This window comes from Chaetodon trifascialis, chromosome 10 (genome assembly GCF_039877785.1).
Source record: "Chaetodon trifascialis isolate fChaTrf1 chromosome 10, fChaTrf1.hap1, whole genome shotgun sequence".
NCBI classification, from domain to species: domain Eukaryota; kingdom Metazoa; phylum Chordata; class Actinopteri; order Chaetodontiformes; family Chaetodontidae; genus Chaetodon; species Chaetodon trifascialis.
The window spans coordinates 4,392,266-4,411,241 of NC_092065.1; the positions used below are offsets into that span (position 1 = coordinate 4,392,266).

Here is an 18,976-nt window from a genome sequence, read left to right on the forward strand (position 1 = left end):
ACAGAATATGATGCACTGATGGATTAAATGACCCAGCTTGCTCAGTACAAATACCTGCTGCACTAGTGGCAGAATTCCTATAAGATGTCGTTTGAGTTAAGTGCTAACTAGCAAACTTTAGCATGCTAACATGCTAAACTAAGCTGGTGAACATGGTAAACATTATACCTGCAAAGCATCAGCATGTTTGTATTGTCACTGTGACCATGTTAGCTTGCAGATGTTAGCATTTAGCTAAAAGCAATAGCTGCTAGCATGGCTGCAGTCCTGCTTAAACATGATTACTGTAATATGTTTTAATCATCTCATTACATGTACTTAGTTACTCCCTGACACTTAAGATATATGAAATGCAAAGAGACGAACAAAAACAGCCACGACAGACATTTAGATTTCAATGTACTTTAATTGATGATCACCAGGCTGTTTCCCTTTTACAATGGATCTGCAGTAGTTCTAGTTTTACCAGTTAAAGAGACAGAGAGATATTGAATATTGCACTGAGGAAGAAAAACATAACTAAGATTAATACAATGCAAAAAAAGAGAGAATCAAACAGAACTACCAATACAGCGTCTTCTTAACAACATGTTAATAGGGCAAACAATGAAAGCACAGCCCAGTATTATATTACTGTAGGTCATTTCAGTACCAGTTAAGACAATTAGCTTTTTTCAAATATACCTCTTTAAAATAGCATTGTATTTTTTATTATTATTTCCATGTTAAACAATTACATTCAGGATTATAACTAAATAAATCACATGCAGAGAGATTAGATGGACAGATGACACCATATTGTGATCAAATGATATTTTCATTTTAATGCAGGATGGCGATGACACTGAACTGAAAGATGCACTTTTTTTCATTCTGTATCTTGTCAGCGATTGTGTAGTTTTCCCGCTTCGAGGAGTAGTTAGCAGTTTGGATCATATTGTCACTAAAATCAGCTAAAATGAACAGTTATCACAAGAACGATTTGTTCTACCTTTCAGTTTTTTTTTCCTTCCAGAGCAATATGTACAAATCTGTGTACAGTACATAAATGTACGTGTAGCATTCGTTTAATTTTACTGGTTTCTGAGTCTGCATGTGTTTCAAGTCATATTCAGGAAAAGGAAAAAGTTGCAGCTGCAGTTAGCACTATTTCTGTGTTACTGTTAATGTTTATTGTTGGATCTTAGTTGCTTTCCGACACGTGAAACGTCTCTTCCTCTGGAGCAGAACCATGACTGAAACAACTATTTGTCAAAACAGGAAACAGTATCTGCCCTGATTCCAAGCTCCCTAACACGTATTTCTGTCCTGGTTGGTGTGAAGGTTTTTCTTTTTTTTTTTTTTTTTCTGTTTTTTTATCTATTGTTTTTGATCCAGCAGCATTCGCATAGTAGTACCAACTCTACATTCAGAAAAATAGATCTCCTGTATAGTGCATTCAGCTTCTGTATAGTCACACAGTTCAGTATTGAGTGATTCACAGCGTTCTTACTGACGCCTTGAAAACCTCAAGGCCGGCTATTTGGAATCTGTCAACTTAAAAACATTGTTCAAAGACAGTATAACATATCAGACCATCCACAAAACCTGATCAATACACTGAAAAGCTCCTTGGGCACATGTCCAGACAGCAGAGGACGGGGTGAAAAAGACTTTTTGCTGCTTGATCGACCTTCCCCTCAGTGTGCACGTCTTAATGTGGCCTTCTGTCAATCAGCTCCCTCCACAGTAGTGTGTGTGTGTGTGTGTGTGTGTGTGTGTGTGTGTGTGTGTGTGTGTGTGTGTGTGTGTGTGTGTGTGTCTACTTGTGCGTGCCCAGCTGTTTAATACACAACCTGCGTCAAACTCAGATTCTCCCCAGCGGGATGAGAAAAGCTATGTCTGCCTCCTACATGCATACGTGCATAATGGACGAGTACAATGTGGAACTAAAGGGAGGCCAGGCAGAGCAAAGAGCTCGGAGGCTGTGGAAGATGAGGTATAAGGTAGTGTGAGCGTTATGAGAGTTTTTCAGGGAGAGGATATGGCACTGGTCCCAGGCCAGCACAAGCCGACAACAGACTCAAGCCTTCTGCAGAGTTTGTTCCACATCTTGAATCAGGTTGAGGGAAAAACATGAGTGAAGTTGAACTGTGCGAGCAGAGGATCCTCCCTGTGTTTAGTTGGCAACATCCTCCTGACAATCAATCAGTCATCAATAGCTCAAACGAGGTCCTTTCTAGAAATCCACGCCTGCCACGAGCCTGGCCTCAAATCGGTCTTCACAACAACAAAAATACACACACGTGATGAGCCGTTGCGGCACCAATGTATTTCCTATTTAGACAAGAATTAATGTAAACAAACAATTGGAATTTGCTTGTCACCAGAAATCTGGAGAATTCAGGTGTAGCTGAAGAAAAGTAAATTTAACGCGAGCCTCTCTCCAGTCTGGCTGTGAATAAGCAGAAAGAGCTTTCATTCTGAACCCACAGAAAACTCACTCTCCACGTCACCGTTGGACACAAACTATGCTGCCGTACAAAAACTGCTACTGTATCGTATGCTCGCACACAAAACGACTTCAGAGACATTCCTACTCTACTTTACTACTGTAACTGCGTCCAGTGCAATCGTCACATTCATGCTCATTCTACAGATATTACTCTGGGATTAAGATCAGGTCAGTATATTACACTGGAACGTTGTTTCATTCTGCTGCTCTCTGTGCTTCACCCACAAACAAAAATTCCACTTCTAAACTCAGAAAAGTACATTCCTGTTTGGGGCAACACCTTGCTCTGAGACATTCATACTGGTTTGGCTAAGTGGCATTTCAGAATGCTTAATTGGGTTACAAAGTCATTTCCATGTAGGCGTGTTATTTCGGAGTATCCTGGGTAAGTTTTGTGCGTGTGCTGCATGAACTGATTGGTCCTCTATTTCAAAGCTGTGTACTTGATGTCTTGGATTGACCCTGGTTTCTGGCTCTGCTTCATACTGACTGACATGTCCTTAAAGAACTCCCCTCTCTCCAAAACCACACGCTAAAGGCACATGAAAGAAGCCTCCTGTAACACACTTCACATTATTATGTTTTCCTGAAGAATTACCCCAGTAATAAATACAAATATTGCAGTTCCCACTGGCGTAAGCTTCCCTCTGACAGGGCTAGTGGACAAGCTCCCTTTGCTACATTTGTCACAGGTCACTGCTTGTTTTGTCCAACGCTATGTGATATCGACAGAGACGGTAAAATGGAGCTGAACAGGAGGAAATGACAGAAATGTTAATTAAACCATCCTCTTCTTAAATGCATGATCAAAAACACTGCATTCACCTCAGATCATAATTTGCTGCATCGTCACAAAATATATCGTTTGTTTAACATAACCTCTGTATTGATATAGAAACATTTACCCTATATGTATACTGGAGTACATACAACCAACAAAGACCATGATAAAGACTTAAAGAGGAGCCATTACATCCAGCAGAGATATGATTAGTGTACAAACATCGTTCCTTTGCCTGGCGCCTATTGAATTCACTTGAGCATAGACAGCCAAACAGTGTAGTAATCTATCTACACTATACTGCATTCCACACTTGAAGGCTGGCTAAAGAAAGGATTAACCCTATGCAGTTCTGAAAGAGTCCGAGCTAAAAATGCAAGCGTCATGCACCAGCGAAGCTGTGAAAGCCGAAACAGTGTCAACTTCAGGCACCTCCTAAAACTTCACCACAAATGACAAGAAGAAACATTTTTTTATACAGAACATCAATTTATGTCGTTATTGAGTTAGCCCAAAAACTACTGTAGCGTGAGCAGAATTGCAAAGGATGCGTTTTTGTCATGTGCACAGATGGAAAAGAAAGCTTCAAATTAAGAAATCGAAAAGTTTCTACCTTTCTAAAAACTCTGTGCGTACACTCAAATTATTGATCACTGGTTAATTTAGGAGACATTTTGGAGACGTTAGCTAATAAGAGTTTCGGTTTTGCCACTTGTTTTGGTCCTTTGGATGAGAAATTTGCCACTTGGGAGTTTTAAATTTCCAAGTTATTTGTGATTTGAGCCAACAGTTTAAAAACTACACCTTTCAAATCTTTAGTTTAACTGTGGCATTGTATATTTGTGGGACAATAATGTGCATTTGTCTGTTAGACATGAGGCAAATAAAGCTGTTATGTGTGATAATGAAAATTAGTTGACTTTTAAATCACATAGAGTGCGTGTGAGGGCAGACAGTTAACTCACAGAAGAAAGCAAACATAAAAGTATGTTATTATTTGCGTGATAACCCCACTGTCACACAGAGCGTAACCCAGAGTTCTGACTTTGATTTCAGCTAACAGAATCTAGCGTATTGAGGGCTGCAGCGAATGTGTTTGAGACTGGTACCATGAGAGAGCGAGAGGCTTTGAAGAAGCAGGGAGTGCTGCTCGATCTCGCTCTACCTCCAGTGAGAACAGATGACAGGGAGGGGGCGGATGAGAGGGGGAAAGCACAGCGGGGCTTGTGAAGCTCAGAACTCGATCTTGCAGGCAGGGAAGGACTCGTCCTGCATGACTACGGTGCTGCTGGAGGCTAGAACCATGATGTTCAGGTCCTGTTGCCTCTCGTGGGTCTGCTGGTACCAGTCGCGGGTCACCTCCGTGTCATGGGTCGGGATCAGAGTCACCTGCGAGGAACACGAGGAAACACGATGAGTGAGGACAGTAGAGAGGAAGTGAAGGAGAAAAGAGGCCATAAATGATGAAGACAACAAATACATTCAAGACATTTGTGGAATAGTTTGGCCTTTTTCCGTACTTTAATTATGAAGCTACATTCAGGAGTTCGTCAGCTTAGTTTAGCATGAAGAATGGAAACAGGGGAAACAGCTAGCCTGGCCCTGTTCACATGATATGGTGTTTGTTTAATTTGTAGAATAACCAAAGTGTAAAGATGTAAGTTTCTGGTTAACTATTGCTCTAAGGACTTATTTTCCATGAACATAGTTTTAGATAATGATATCTATGGAGTGGTGATATGTCACCATTAGCTACTGCAATAACTAGGAGCTCATGTTGCTTTGAAACCAGCCTGTATTTCTGAATCTCTCAACATTTGGACTTTTTCTTCCATTTGAGCTTCAGCTGAATCTGTTTCTATCCTTTACTGTCTGTGGTTTACACACATAATCTTTTTCTTACAGATTTGATGTCTGCTCAGGTGTTTCATTGGGTTATAGATTTTAGGACTGAATTGTAGTAAGCTAAAGTCAATACAGCATCAGTAGCTGCATGAGAGATGCGTGAACACCAGGCAATGCTCCGTGTCAAATACATCCAAATACAGAAACCAGGATTTGCTGAAGCAGACAGTACAAGACACATACAGTTTGATTCCACCTATCACTGTTGTTGATAATGAGCTCACTTAAACTGTATTTCCTTTCTCTTTGGAGACACGAGTGACGACTCATGTTCTTCTGTTGCCGTTGACCATCCATAAGGTAAAATGAGTTTTGTTTTATTATACTCAGCCGTCATCAGCATAATTGTGATGCTTGTTGCCTCAGAGTTTCCCTGCTCCCTTTTTAATCAACAGCTCACCTGCTGGTGAGATGAGTTCACAATGACTCAGTAAATAATATCCATACTGTCTATATTAATTTGTAACTTAGAAATAAGTACAGTAATGAAGTCAGCACTAAGTGTAGATGCACATCCTATACATTAGTCTGTGCATAGTACATTTATCGTAGGCACACTTGGATGCAAAGAATATGAGATATGGAGGCACAGACGGACGTAAATACCTGTAAATTGGAGCCCCACTGAGCTTTGCCCTCCAGCAGGGCGTCCAGGACTCCACGGCTGGGCTCGCCGCTGCCTGGGTCGTTCCCGCTCACCACGTAGTAGGCAGCTCGCACTCTCTTGAAGAACTCCTGGTCCACGTTCTTGGCACTGCAATGGTTGGGCACATAAGCCAGGTCGACGTAGACGGGTGGGCCGGGGGGGACGGCCGAGCTAGTTTTCTGGGAGTTGTTAACTGGAAGTGAACGAGGATTAAAACAGTGTTAGAGGGGAGTGATCGTTCTTACAATTTACCAAAATTGGGCTGCAGCAATGAACTTTCACAACTTTTTCCTTAACTGAACTAATGATGGTCTAATTAATTTATTCATACAAATCTATTATTCAGAAAATAATAATAATAATAAACTGAGGAATAAACTGTTAAAATCATTGGACCAGCTCCCAAAAATAATATTTGCTGCAACAAATAAGGAAATTAGAAAAACAGTAACCAGTCACACAGTTTCCCTAAATCTTTTCAGCCAAACAGCACAAGTACAACTTTCTAAATGGCATCTAATGCCACTTCATACATTTAGTGTAGTTAGGTGTATTAGGGTCACCCAAGTCTTCACCCTACAGTTTAATGATTTACATTATGAAGACCTGCATTTTGTCCCTTCAAGTAAGGCGAATCCCCACAATGTGAAGGTGTAAACAGATTTATGTCCCCACAATGTAAGTAATACATGGGCACACGCGCACACACACACACACACACACACACACACACACACACACACACACACACACACACACACACACACACACACACACACACACACACTGTTTTGACCCTTTAAGGTTGCTGTAGCTGGTCAGTATATGGTGTCTGCAGAGAGGCAGAGAGTTAGCAAAGTGAGTTTGCAACAGAACATAAAGTGAAGGCTGTTTGAGTCCGCCCCGAAATTCTTTTGCAGGTAAATGCAGGATGTAAATGTGTTAACACACCTGAACTGCTCTTGACACCGTTGACCAAGCCTTTCACCGGATTGAGGATCTCACTCCTGGAGCCTTGGGTCTCAGACATCTTGATCAGCCTGGAGCTTCTGTCTGTGTCCTTCCTCCTGAGGGAGGCTGATCGAGGGGAGGCGGAGTCCTTAGAAGTCTGCTTCACTGGTGTAGAGGACCTCTTCCTGACTTCCCCCTTACGAGCGGGGGAGGCTGACTTGGGTTTGCCCTTCCTGAGGCCCTTAGTGGTCTTGTGCTCCTTCTTAAGAAGTTTCTCTGTGCTACTATGGTCATTGAGAAGAGCCTCGGGATCTACCATGCACACATCTGGGTGAGGAGGGTGGGGAAGAGGGTCCTTCATCGGGGTAGGGAAGGGATCATGAGTCTTCTGAGCTGACCTTGGTGACGGAGGACGGTGACCCCCTCCAGCTCCAGGTGCAGATAATTTGTCCACCGGCAGATGTTCAGCGTCTTCATCTGAATCCAGATTTCCTTCAGCTGTTATGGATGGACACTCCTCGGTTTCTGGAGGCACGTCAGAGTCAGACTGTGAAGGCAACGACTCGCTCACTGATGTTGGAGGTGTCTCCTCTCCAGCTAACGTCACAGCCAAACCGGATGACATGGCGCCGGGCAGTTGGTGTGACCCCTGTCCAGCATCTCCATGGTAACTTGGAGCATGGTGGCGCCTCTGCTTGTGTGACCTCCTTTTTACAGAGTGTTGCTCCTGGTCATCCTCGTCCCCTTCTTGGGAGTGGTCACTATGGCCATTCCCCTCGCCCTCGTCACTGGAGAGCTGATGAGGGCTTGGGTTGATGAATGATGGAGAAAGTTCTCCTTTGCGATGTTTATATTCACAGGAGGAGTAGCCTGGGTGGGAGGCAGAGGAGGATGTGGCCCCTGTGTCCAAATCAGAGGGACGATCAGCCTTTGCGGATGTTTCTGTATGATAGGTATCTTTTGAGGAGGACGTAGAGGTACCGTGGACACTGGCCATCCATTCCATTGCTTCCATTGCCTCCTCATCCTCTTCCTCCTCCTCCTCATCACCATAGCCCGGTGGAGGGGCACTTGGGTAGTCATCAGGCCTCTGTAGTAACTCCCAATCAGATATACTGCTCTTTCTCCTGATCTCTAATCTCTCTGATGGCTTCTCCAACAGGCTTTTCTCCTCTACTCTTTCTGACTCTTCTTTCTTACCTTCCTCTGTTTTTTCACACATTTTTGGATCAGCTGTTGCCTTTCTCTCCTCCGTACCATCTTTACAGGTCTTTTCCTCCAATTTCTTATCCTCTGTTTTCTGCTCGACTTCACTGTCTTTAGTAGTCTCTATCTTTTCATCTTTTTCTTTTGTTTCTTTTTCAAACACCTTTGCATCTTCCTTCAAAGGTGCAACAGCTCCACTTGACTTTTCTTCTTTTAACTCTGGTGTTTTCTCCTTTTTCTCTTTATCCTCCTCTGTTTTGGACACATCTGTTGTGGCACATGTGATTTTGCTAGCTCCACTATCACCCAGTGGAGTAAATGAGGCTGTCTGTTGAGTTGTTTCCATCACCACATCAGGTTTGGACACAACAGAGGAAGAGGTGATGGTGACTGTCTTCGTCTCTGTGGAGTGTGTGGTACTTTCTACCATATATGACTCAGTTACTGATGAATAAGTCTCTTTTTGCTCAGCAACTTTGATTTTTTGACATTCAATACGACACGGTAGGGTGCTGTCCTCCAATTCAAGTGTATCAGGCTCCTCATCTTCTGCTGACCCTTGGGACACCCTATCAGAGGAGTCAGCCCTCTGGAGGGGAGAGACATCAAAGCAAACCTCTGATGTGGATAAGCTCTCTGACACCTTGACTGGTTCGGTACTTTGTACAGATGATGCTGCGGAGGATGTTGTAATCTTAGTTTCTAGCATATAGAAACTATCAGTGCTGGACTTTGTGTCTGTTTCAGGCTTTGCAGAACCACTTTGATCCTCAGTCTGTTTGGCAGTGGTGGAAAAGACTGGAGATGATGGTTTGGTCTCATCAAACTGACTGGATAAAGACACTTTTGTTGCAGGTTTCGTCGTCACCTCCATGTATTCATCTCTCTGAAACCCTCCAAAGCAGGAGCTGGTAGACCCTTTCGTGTAAGATGGCTCTTCTTTGGCTGAACTGACTTCAGAGACTGATAGTGTGGTGGAAGTTTGACCTTTTTCTCCAAACTGTTGGCTCAAAAGGGCAGAAGTTGAGGCAGAGGATGAGTAACTATACGACGTGGAGGAGAACGCTGAAGAAGAGTATGTTAAGGAGGTGTATGTGCAAGATGATGAGGAAGTTTCCTCATGTTTTGTGGTGATATCTGTGGTCTGCCTCTCATCTAGACTTTCGTCATGGATGTCTCTTTGGCTGTAATATTTGTCTTCGCTGAGCTTGGATACCTGGGAGGCATCTGAGAGCACAAAGGTTTCTTTCTTATCCTCCGTCAATCCTACCTGACTCTCCTCACTATAAAAATGCTCAGAATAACCTCCAGATCTGCTCTGTCCAATATCGGCATAGCTGCCTCTTAGCGGAGGGGAGGGACTAGATGTAGTCTTGGACGTGGACTCTGAATGGTCAGGTGGCAAAAAGCTGCCTGTCAAGCTGCTTGGGGACAGTGGTTGAGAAGTTTCCTTTGTCAAAACGCTTGGTGATGGAGACACTCTGTCTTCATCTCCTTTTCTTGAGTCTAGTGCTTCAGAGGTAAAATCCTCTGCTGATGACAACCTTCTCTTCGTGGTTGGTTCAGGAGACAAGTGTTTTTTTTCTGTGTCTTCTGCTTTCTTTGTTTCAGGAGGTTTTGTGGCATCGGATACAGCAGAACATCTTTCATCTGTTTTGAGAGCACTTGAGTCTGGTGATGTAGTTGTTTTACCTACATCTTCACTCCTTGTCTCAGGAAGTTTGGATGTGGTTGCATCATCTCCTTTGAGCAGTTTTGTTTCAGGAGATGGTGGTTTTTTACTCATGTCCTCCTTGTCTGTCTCTGTGACTTTAGAAGCTGAGCCATCATCAGGTGTTGGTTTACAGACTTTTTCCTCTTTAAGGATGATTGATTCAGGCAACTGAGACTTTTTATTTGAGTCCTCTACCTCTGCTAATGGAGCACTATCATCAGAGCCACGTCGGCACATTTCTTTTTCAGACTGTTCTCTAGCACCCTTTTCCATATCTATATCACTTAACTCCTCCTCCTCTTCCTCCTCCTCCTCCTCCTCATCTTCGTCTTCATCATCATCAACATTGAAGTCTTCCCCCTCTACAAGTAACCTTTTGTCTATCAGGCTCTCCTTTCCTTCAGGAAAGTCTAACATTGATTTACAAGTGGCAGAGCTGCTAATTTGACTATTGTCAGATGCCAGAACATTATCATCGACTTCATGTCCTAAAAATGTGGCAGCGGGTGCAGTCCTTGACTCACTTGAAGTTTCTTCTTTCTCTAAAAGTGATGTTTGCTGAGGGATAATGTCTTTTTCTGCAGGTGAATGCCGACCAGATGGAGATCCCTCTCTTTCATGATCAGAAGACTCCATTTTGTGTTTGAGCGGCTCAGCAGATTTTTCTTTCTCTTTTTCTGTTGTTCTTGTTTCTGTGAATTCTCCAAAAGCTATGGGAGCAGCTGCAACTTGAGGGCCAGGATCTGATTGGCTCCATGACGGAGAGGGTGTCTCTTGTCTTAATGGTGCACTTGCTGATTGGACAGCCTCACTGGTAGGAATCTTATCACTTTCTCCTGTCGGCCCTGTTTGAAAAGCTGCTGCAGCACCTTCCATCATATCTTCTTTCTCTTTCTCTGATTTCTCAGGTTTGTCCTCTTTTGGACTGAAAGAATAACATTCAGCAGCCTGGGACATTTTGTTATCTTGCATTTCTGTGGATGAAAAGCTCTTGTCAACATGAGGTGTATCTGGTCTTTCTTCTCTCTCCCTCTCCTCCTCTTGGCCTTTCTCTCTGTCTTCATATTTAGGCGAGGCACTTCGGCTGTGGTGGCTACTTCTTTCGCTCTCTGTGAGGGACACTGGACTGTAGTCAACTCTACTAAAGGACAGAGGCTCTTCTTTGTACTGATCATCCAGGAGGAACATGGCTCCTCCAGCCTCTGTCTGGCTCGTTGTTCTGTTATCGTTGATACCTATATCAGAGGCTTGATCGAAACCTAAAGAGACCTCACTTTCTTCTCTGGAGTCCAAGTCATGATCCTTTGGAACAGGCTTTTCGTACGGATCATACTTGGATGCACCAAAGGTTTGTTTTTCATCTCCGAGACTTCCACTGACCACATCCTTCTCTGAGGTCATTTTATCAACACTCTCCTTTTTTGCAGTGTCTGATTTTACCACTTCAGCGTGGCTGGAGTCCGCAGAATCTTTGTCCAACATAAAATATGAACAAGGCTGTGATAATCCTGGAGAAGCCAACTCTCGCTCTCCTTCCATCTCTCGCTCTGCTTCCTTTCCTGGTTTCTCATCCAGCTTTGTCTTTTCTGTAGAGCTGACTGCTGAACTTGTCTCAGACGGTTTCTGTTTCTCTTGCGGTGTTTCATCCATACTGGACTGGCTCTCAGTGCTCGACAGTGTACAGCTCCTGGGTTGACTGTCAGTGCTTGACACTGTTGACAGCACAGGCTTTTTCTCAGTTGAGTCTGACATTGGCTCTGCTTTAGCGGCTGGGACATCAGAAGCCGTTTCTTGTTTTGGAATAGAGGTCGTCTCCTCCTTTGATGAGACAATATCAAAGGAGGGCTCTGGCTTGGCAAGTGGTGCAGGTGTGGTTTCTGCTTTTACAACGTCTTTGCCCTCTTGAGGTGGAAGTCTGGATTCTTCTTTGCCAAACTCCTTGATGTCTTCATCAATAGAGGGCTCCTGCATTGTAAGTGTTGGTATGATCAATGTAGTCTGTTCTGTTGATGGTGGTTTAGTTTGGTCACTTGTCTGTGGAGTTTGGGATAAAGGCAGACCTGCAGAGGAGATGTCATGGTCTGATTTTCTTGGCTCAACTGACAAAGGTCTGGAGCCAGCTCCTCCCATACAGATGTCCTCCTCCTCTTCATCTTCCCTGTCTTCATCGGAGGACTGAACCGCAAATGCAGGTTTGTAATCTGACTTGGATGCCATCACTGCTTCTCCTAATGCTGTCTGTGCGGGCTGTTTAATGGCTTTGTCCAGGTCTTTCTCTTGTAACTCCTCTCGCTCCCACTTCTCCTCTTTGGTGTGGTCTGTGTCAGAGGAGTCATATTTTTCTTTCTCAGTGGTCTCATCTGTCTTTGTGTCAGCAACATCTTTTTGTTTAATAATTTTTTCATCCTCTTCTTGTTTTGTCTTTTCATCTTTGATCTCCTTAGTTCCATAGGTGTATTCTTTTTCTTGTTCTTTTTCCATTTTCTGTTCTTTGCTCAGTTCAGCAACGTGTGTGTCATCTTTTTCTTTCTCCATCTTCTCTTCCTGACTAATAATGACCTTTGCTTCTTTATCTTGTTCTTTCTTCTCCTCCTGCATGTGGCTGGGAGATACACAAATGTCGTCTGTCACTGGTTTCAGGACTTCACTTGATGTAGTAACAGAAGTGTCTTGTTGCATTTCTATTAACGTAGCACCAAATGTTTCCTGCTCTTTCTGCGTTCCAGTAAGCTTATCAGAGGTTTCTTTAAGGGTATTCACATCACAAATATCCTTTTTAGTTTTCTCTTCTTCCAAAGCCTGAGTCAGGGGGATATCTACCTCTTTTTTATCATCCATCTTAGATTCAGACTCAGAAGGATAATCATCTTCCCCTTTTTTCTCATCTTTGATGCTAAATGTTGGAGTGGACGTGTCCTCTATCTTCTGTTTGATGCATTCAGAATCATGACTGTCCTGTTTGACTACTTCTTTCATTTCCTCCTTGATGGTTTCAACTTTAGATGGCTCTTGGTCTTTCATGTCCTTGGGTTGCTCAGCCTTTGAGTCTGGTTCTTTCTCCTTTTTTGTGTCATCTTGTTCAGTTTCTTTGTCCTTAACTTCCTCCAAAATGGGTTTGTGGTCAGAGATATCACCCTTCTCCTCGCCTTTAACCTCCTGTATTTTTATCTGTCTGTCAGAAATGCCACTTTCTTCCAATGCTTTGTCATCCTTTGTGGTTTTAACAGAAATATCATCTATGTCATTTCCCTTCTGCTCCTTAATGGATACAGAATCAGTAATATCACTTTTTTCTTTCTCTTTTTCCTTTTCCTCTTCTTTGACCTTCATTTCTTTATCACAAATTTCCTCCTCCGGGATTTCTTTTGACTCCTCCTTAGGGGGTTTTAAATCAGATGTAACATCTTTCAATTCCTGGACTACCTTCTTCTCCTCTTCTGCAAGGGGTTTTACACTTGCAGTGTCTTTCCTTTCCTCCTCCTTGGTTGGTTTCATACCAGAAATTTCATCCTTAATTGCAACTGTATCTACTTCTTCCTTGATGGATTTGATAGCAACACTATCCTGAGTTGACACATCTTCCTCCTTGGATGGTTTCACAGTAAAAGCTTCCTCCTTATCTACAGCTTTCTCCTTTTCCTCTTTTATCGTTGATTGGACAGCACAGATATCTTTACTAATTTCTTTCTCCTTTTCATCATGCACGGTGGGTTTAACAACCAAAATTTCCTCTTTCGTGCTTGTTGTGTCCTCAGATGTTTTGACAGCAGAAATACCTTCGTTCATTACATCCTCTTCCTCCATCTTGGCAGGTTTGACAGCAGAAGTGACATCTTTATCTTTATACGTCTCTTGCCCCTTTTCTTCCCCCATGACTGGTTCAACAGCATCTTTAATTGTCTCTTTTGCTTCTACCTTGGTTGATGTGGCAGAGAAATCGTCATCTTTACACACTATTACATGCTCGTCCTTCATCTTGATAGGTTTGATGGCAGTAGTATCATCTTTACTTTCCTCTTGCTCCTTTTCTTCTGCAGCTGTTGGTTTAACAGCAGAAGAATCTTCCTTACTGGGCAGTTTATCTTCTTCTGCCTCAGTAAGTTTTATAGCAGCAGTATCATATTTACTTGTGTCCTCCCCCTTGTCTTCTTCTATAGTAGATTTGAGGAGGCCACCATCATCCTTGCTTTTTGTTATATCCATTTCCTGCTCCTTGGAGAGTTTGGTGTCAGAGCTATCATCTTTACTTGTCTCTTTCTCTTCTTGCTCTGTGGTTGACTTTGCATCTTTACTCACTGTTACATCCTTTTCCTCCACCCCAGTAAGGATGATGGTTGAGACAGCATCTTTACAAATCTCTTGCCCCTTTTCTTCTTTCCCTGTAACAGCAGAGCTATCACTCTTACAAATAATTTCTTCTTCTTTGGTGAGTTTAGCAACAATGGTGTCACCCATCTCTTTTTCCTTTTCCTGCTGCTCATCTGTAAGGGGCTTGGTATCAGAAACATCTGTCTTTTCTTTCTCTTTCTTATCTTCCATCACTTTAATATCAGCTGCTTCTGTCTCCTCTTTCTTCTCATCTTTAGGAGGTTCAACAATGAGCACATCATCCTTCTTTGCCTCTCTCTCCATCTCGTCTTTAACAGGTTTGATATCTGTGGCTTGGACCTTTTCTGTCTCTTTCTCTCCAGGCTTTACTGAGCTAATGTCAAGAGTATCACCCTTCTCTGTCACTTCCTTCTCGTCTTTCAAAATCTTTATATCAGACACATCATCCTTTTTAACCTCCATCTCAACAACCTGACCTTTGGTTTTGAGGTCAAAACCATCCTCTTGTTTTACAGCTTTCTGCTTCTCCTCATCTTTGATTTGGTTGGCCTCCGAGGCAACAATTTCTGGCTCTGCTTCTTTAATAGTTTTGGCCTCAGGAGTGTGGTCTTTTTCAGGCTCTTTCTGTTCATCTTTAATGGCTCTATCAGTGACAATGTCCTTCACAATTTGCTCTTCTTTGATAGGTTTAATATCAGATGCATCATCCTTTACTGCCTCTTTCTCTGCTTTCTCATCCATGATGGACTTAACGGCAGAAAAGTCTTCCTGGATGACAGATTTCTGTTCCTGCTCATCCTTGAATTGTATAACATCGAGGGTGTCGTCTTTTTCTTTCTCCTGTTCCACCTTGACAGTTTTAACTGCAGATTTATCATCATGATCATCATCATCATCATCCTTCTTGTTATCATCATCTGGAAATTTCCCTGGAAGAGGTAGTTTAGGTTCTCTCCCTTTGAGCCCTTCGTCAGCCTCCTCATCACTTTTTCCAGATGAGATGAGGGAATCCCTCTTTAATGCGGGCAGCTGAACTTCTGTTAAAGTAGCAGCAACAACAGGGATTGTTTCTGTCTGTTTTCCTTCATCTTTTGGCACTGATGAAGTGTCTTTTTCTGGCTCTTTCATCACTGGTACCTCTTTCATTTCCTTCTCAAATGATTTGTCCAAAGATACTGAAACCTCTATTTCATGCTGATCTGCTTTCTGTTTGTTAACATCTTCTTGTGTCTCTGTTTCTGCTTCGTCGCTCTTCTTAGTTTTGTCTTCAGTTGCTGTGACTATGGGGAGCTCCTCTTGCTTTTGCAGCTCCACATCAGGGAAAACCTTCATCTTGTCTTCCACTGGTGACTGACGGAGTGGAGAGTGAGTTGGACTCGGTGGCCCGGATTGTGGAGGTGAGGCCATTTTCACAGTGATATCATCTGGACTGAAGCAGCGCTCTTCACTCTCTGAAGTTACTGAGTCCGATCCAAAAGGTCTAGTAGGGACAACAGATGAACTATCTTTAGGTGCAACTGCATCTATATTTTCCTCTTCAACTGGTAGGTGGACTGGTTTGGTGTCTTCTATAGACTTCAAAACTGGAGACACTGAGCCAGGAGGCTTTTCTGTATCTTTCTCTTTACTCTGTATGAACTGGGATGAAGCATAGCCCTCTTGGAGTTTTTCAAGTGAAATGTCAACATTAGGAGTTTGATCTTCTTCCTCCTCCTCTTCTTCTTCTTCCTCCTCCTCATCGGGAGCATCGGGAGCTTTAGCTCCCACCTTCATTTCTGCAACAGGAAGTTGTAAATCATCGGATGGAGACTTAGATTGTTTGTCTTCTTCTAAAGAAGGTGGTGAAAGAGTTCCTGCAGAGAGTGGCTGCTCTTTGCCTTGAGTAGCGTCAGGTGGGGTTGGCAGGGGAACAGGGGTTTTGGGTGGTTCCTCAGCTTGAGGTGCTGCGACAGATGCCACGGATTGGTCTTCGGCGATAGAGGTAGGGAAGGAAGACATTTTGTCATACTCCGTGATGGACGTTGCAGACGACACATGTTCTTCTTCTGCTAGAGGAGCAGTGATGATGTTGGTGAACACTGACACCTGCTCCTGCACACCTGGGATGAAACTCTTCTCGGTCATAGCTGCAGCTTGCATCTCCCTCATGCCATGAATGTTTACAAACGATTCAGTTTGATCTGGAACAGAGATGTCGTAGGCGCCAACGTCGTATTGAAGGTGTGGTATCCTCTCCTCTGCCTCCTCGTGAATCTCCTCATCAGAGATGGTCTGTTCTGTCTCGGAGTAGCCAGGGATGGTCTCGTCCTGGATGAAGGAGATGGGTTCAGCTGCAGCGGCTCCTTGAGCTATTGAGGTTATGGGAGCAGTGGCCCCTCCAACATGTGACAGGTAGCCTTCCTCCTCCTCTTCTTCTTCTTCTTCTTCATCTTTGGCTGCAGTCAGAATTTCAGTGGTTTTGCTTTCAGTGACCATTTGCTCTTCAGTTTCATCTTCAGGTTTGACTTTGATCTCTTCATCTGCTATTACATCTAAATCTTCAACCTCCTCCAGTTCAGCTTTCTCCACTGCCTCCTCCTCTTCCTCCTCTTCGGATGGAGCCACCTGTAGCTCCTCTTTTGTAACAACCATTGCTGAGAGATTTTCTGATTTCTCCATTTCTTCTATCTCATGTTTCCTGTCAAGCCCATCGTCTTTTGCCTCCTTCCATTTTGATTCATCTTCCTCTTCACCTATTCCCATGTCTTCTTCCTCCTCCTCTTCTGTTTTCTTCTGAGCAGATGGTGCCTCTTCTTCCTCTTCTTCCTCATCCTCATCCTGAGTTGCTGCTCCTTCATCCTCAAACTTTTGAGCCTCTTCCATTTCTCTCTTTTGTGTCAGTTCCTTGTCTTTGTCTTCACCTTCACCTTCAGCTTCTGGGGCTGAGACCTCCTTTTCTGGAGACTTTGTGCCAGGTGGAATTTCAGGTATAGTTTCTTGTGCTTCCTGCTTCTCTTGGGTTAGAGTTTGTGCTGTCTGCTCCGATGAAACCTTGTTACTGTCTGGTGGCTCTGCTGATACAGCTACAACTTCAGCTTTTTTCAGTTCCTCAAAATCCTTGGTGAGGTCTTCAGGAGTTGAGGGAGCAGATATACCCTCAACAACTCCATTCTCTATTGGTTCAGGTTGAGCAGTTTCAGGTTTTGACTCTACCACCTTCGGTTCAGCAGGTTCAGCCTTTGCTGCTTTGATTTTTCCAGTCTTGGCTTTACTTGAGACTTTAGCTTTATGTAATGTCTTTCTGACTTCTGGTGTCAATGGTTTCAGGTCAGGCTTTGTAATTTTTCTCAGCTCAGGTTTGGATGTGTCCTTCTTTTTGTCTTCTTTGGACTTTACATCCTTCTTTTCATCCTTTTTAGCAGAGTCATCTTTCTTTATTTTCTTGATCTCTTTCTTCTCCTTGTCCTTTTTCTCATCCATTTTTGACACCCTTTCCTTGGGGTGCTTTTTTAAGGATTTTTCTTTCAAGAGTTTTTTCTTTTCTGGTACATCAGTTTTAGATTTGATCGTTTTAGTAGGCTTTTTCTCCTCTCTTTTTTCTGATATATTTTCCTTCACAGAGTCACTCTTTGCCTCTGTGGCGGCCGACACGTCATCCTGTCCTTCAGTTTCTTTCTTTGATGCCTTTGCAGTCGTCTTTGGGGAGGACTTGAGACTCTCCTTGCTATCTGTTCTTTGTTTTAACTTTGTTTGTTTTACAACAGAGGGCGGAGCTCCTGAGGCAATGTCCTTTTGTGTGGCTACAGGATAGCGCAAGAAGTCAAGGTGTTTTAATTTTTCCAGCCCCTCTAGGATCTTGTTTTGTGGTGCATTCCCAGGGAACAGCACTCGGACGATCTTTTCTGTAGGGTTGGCAGGGAGCCACACCACTAAGGCTGTAACTGATGTCAGGTAGGGCACAGATATTTCTCCTTCTTTCCCGTTGGGCAGCACAATGCCAGTTTTGGCTTTGCTGTTTCCAGCCCACTTCTGCATTAAAAATTGCATCTCTTTACTCTCTTTGACAGGGTTGAGAATATACATGTCTAACCTGCCCACTCCCATCTTGTGAAACAGAGTAATGGGCTCAATTGTGTTGCTGACAACTCGACAGAGAGGCTCCGGCTTGATTCCTAGTTTGTTAAGGTACTGCAGAGTCAGCGAGGCCTCTTCGATGCTGCGTTTCACTTTAAGATTAGATTCTGGCATACGGAGCTTCTCTGGCACGTTGAAGAATACCACACCTAGTTCAGGAGAAATCAGGTTCTTCATCCAGTCACTATAATTGGTGGAGCCTTGAGATTGCTCCTCCTCCTGTTCTGCTATCTTCCTATGAAGCAGCCCATTGATACCTGGGAGATTGTCAGCACCGATGTGTGTGAGTAGAATTGAGTCAATGCGGTCCAGGTGACGAACCAGCTTCCAGAAGCATGATTTTCGCTCAGAGCCTCCATCCACTAAGATGTTGAAGCCATTCACGGCAAAGAGAGCAGAGTCTCCTCGTCCACCGGGAAAGATGTAGCAACATGGCTTGGACAGTTTCAGGAAGCCTCCAGAGGTGGGTGGCTCCAGGAGGTCAAAAGGTGAGGGGACGTCGACCGTCTCAGAGATGTACTCTGTGAACTCGGTGACGCCCTCCATTTTGGGGAGAACAGGCTCAGGGTTTAGTTTGTATTCCAGGAACTCCCTCAGGGTCTGCTGCTGTCCCAGGGAGCTCCAGCCCACCTCCCCGCGGCAGGACACAGTGAGTGTAGCCTGCTGCTTGGGGGCTGTTGTGCCCAGTAATTCACTGACCTGCCAGAGGGACAAACCCAGACACACCAGTCAGTGATGAATGCATTAATGTGGGAGACATTTGTTGTTTGTAAAGGTACCCAAAATGAAAAAAAAAAAATAAAAAAAATACATGAATCAAGTAAACTTCTTGTTTAA

The 18,976-nt window shown here is 43.6% G+C and overlaps 1 protein-coding gene across 2 annotated transcripts in view; it reads right to left on the reverse strand.

Annotated features, from left to right (window-relative positions):
* Positions 1 to 386: 386 nt before the first annotated feature.
* The window catches only part of map1ab (microtubule-associated protein 1Ab), a 68,200-nt gene continuing 49,610 nt past the window's right edge, over positions 387 to 18,976 (reverse strand). For both annotated transcript variants that reach the window (XM_070971414.1, XM_070971415.1), the window contains 3 exons: positions 6,778 to 18,838; positions 5,787 to 6,019; positions 387 to 4,664 (listed from right to left, as the gene is read on the reverse strand). In XM_070971414.1, the coding sequence (XP_070827515.1) occupies positions 4,509 to 4,664; positions 5,787 to 6,019; positions 6,778 to 18,838 (12,450 nt within the window). In that variant the 3' untranslated portion in view covers positions 387 to 4,508. The remainder of the gene's footprint in view (positions 4,665 to 5,786; positions 6,020 to 6,777; positions 18,839 to 18,976) is intronic.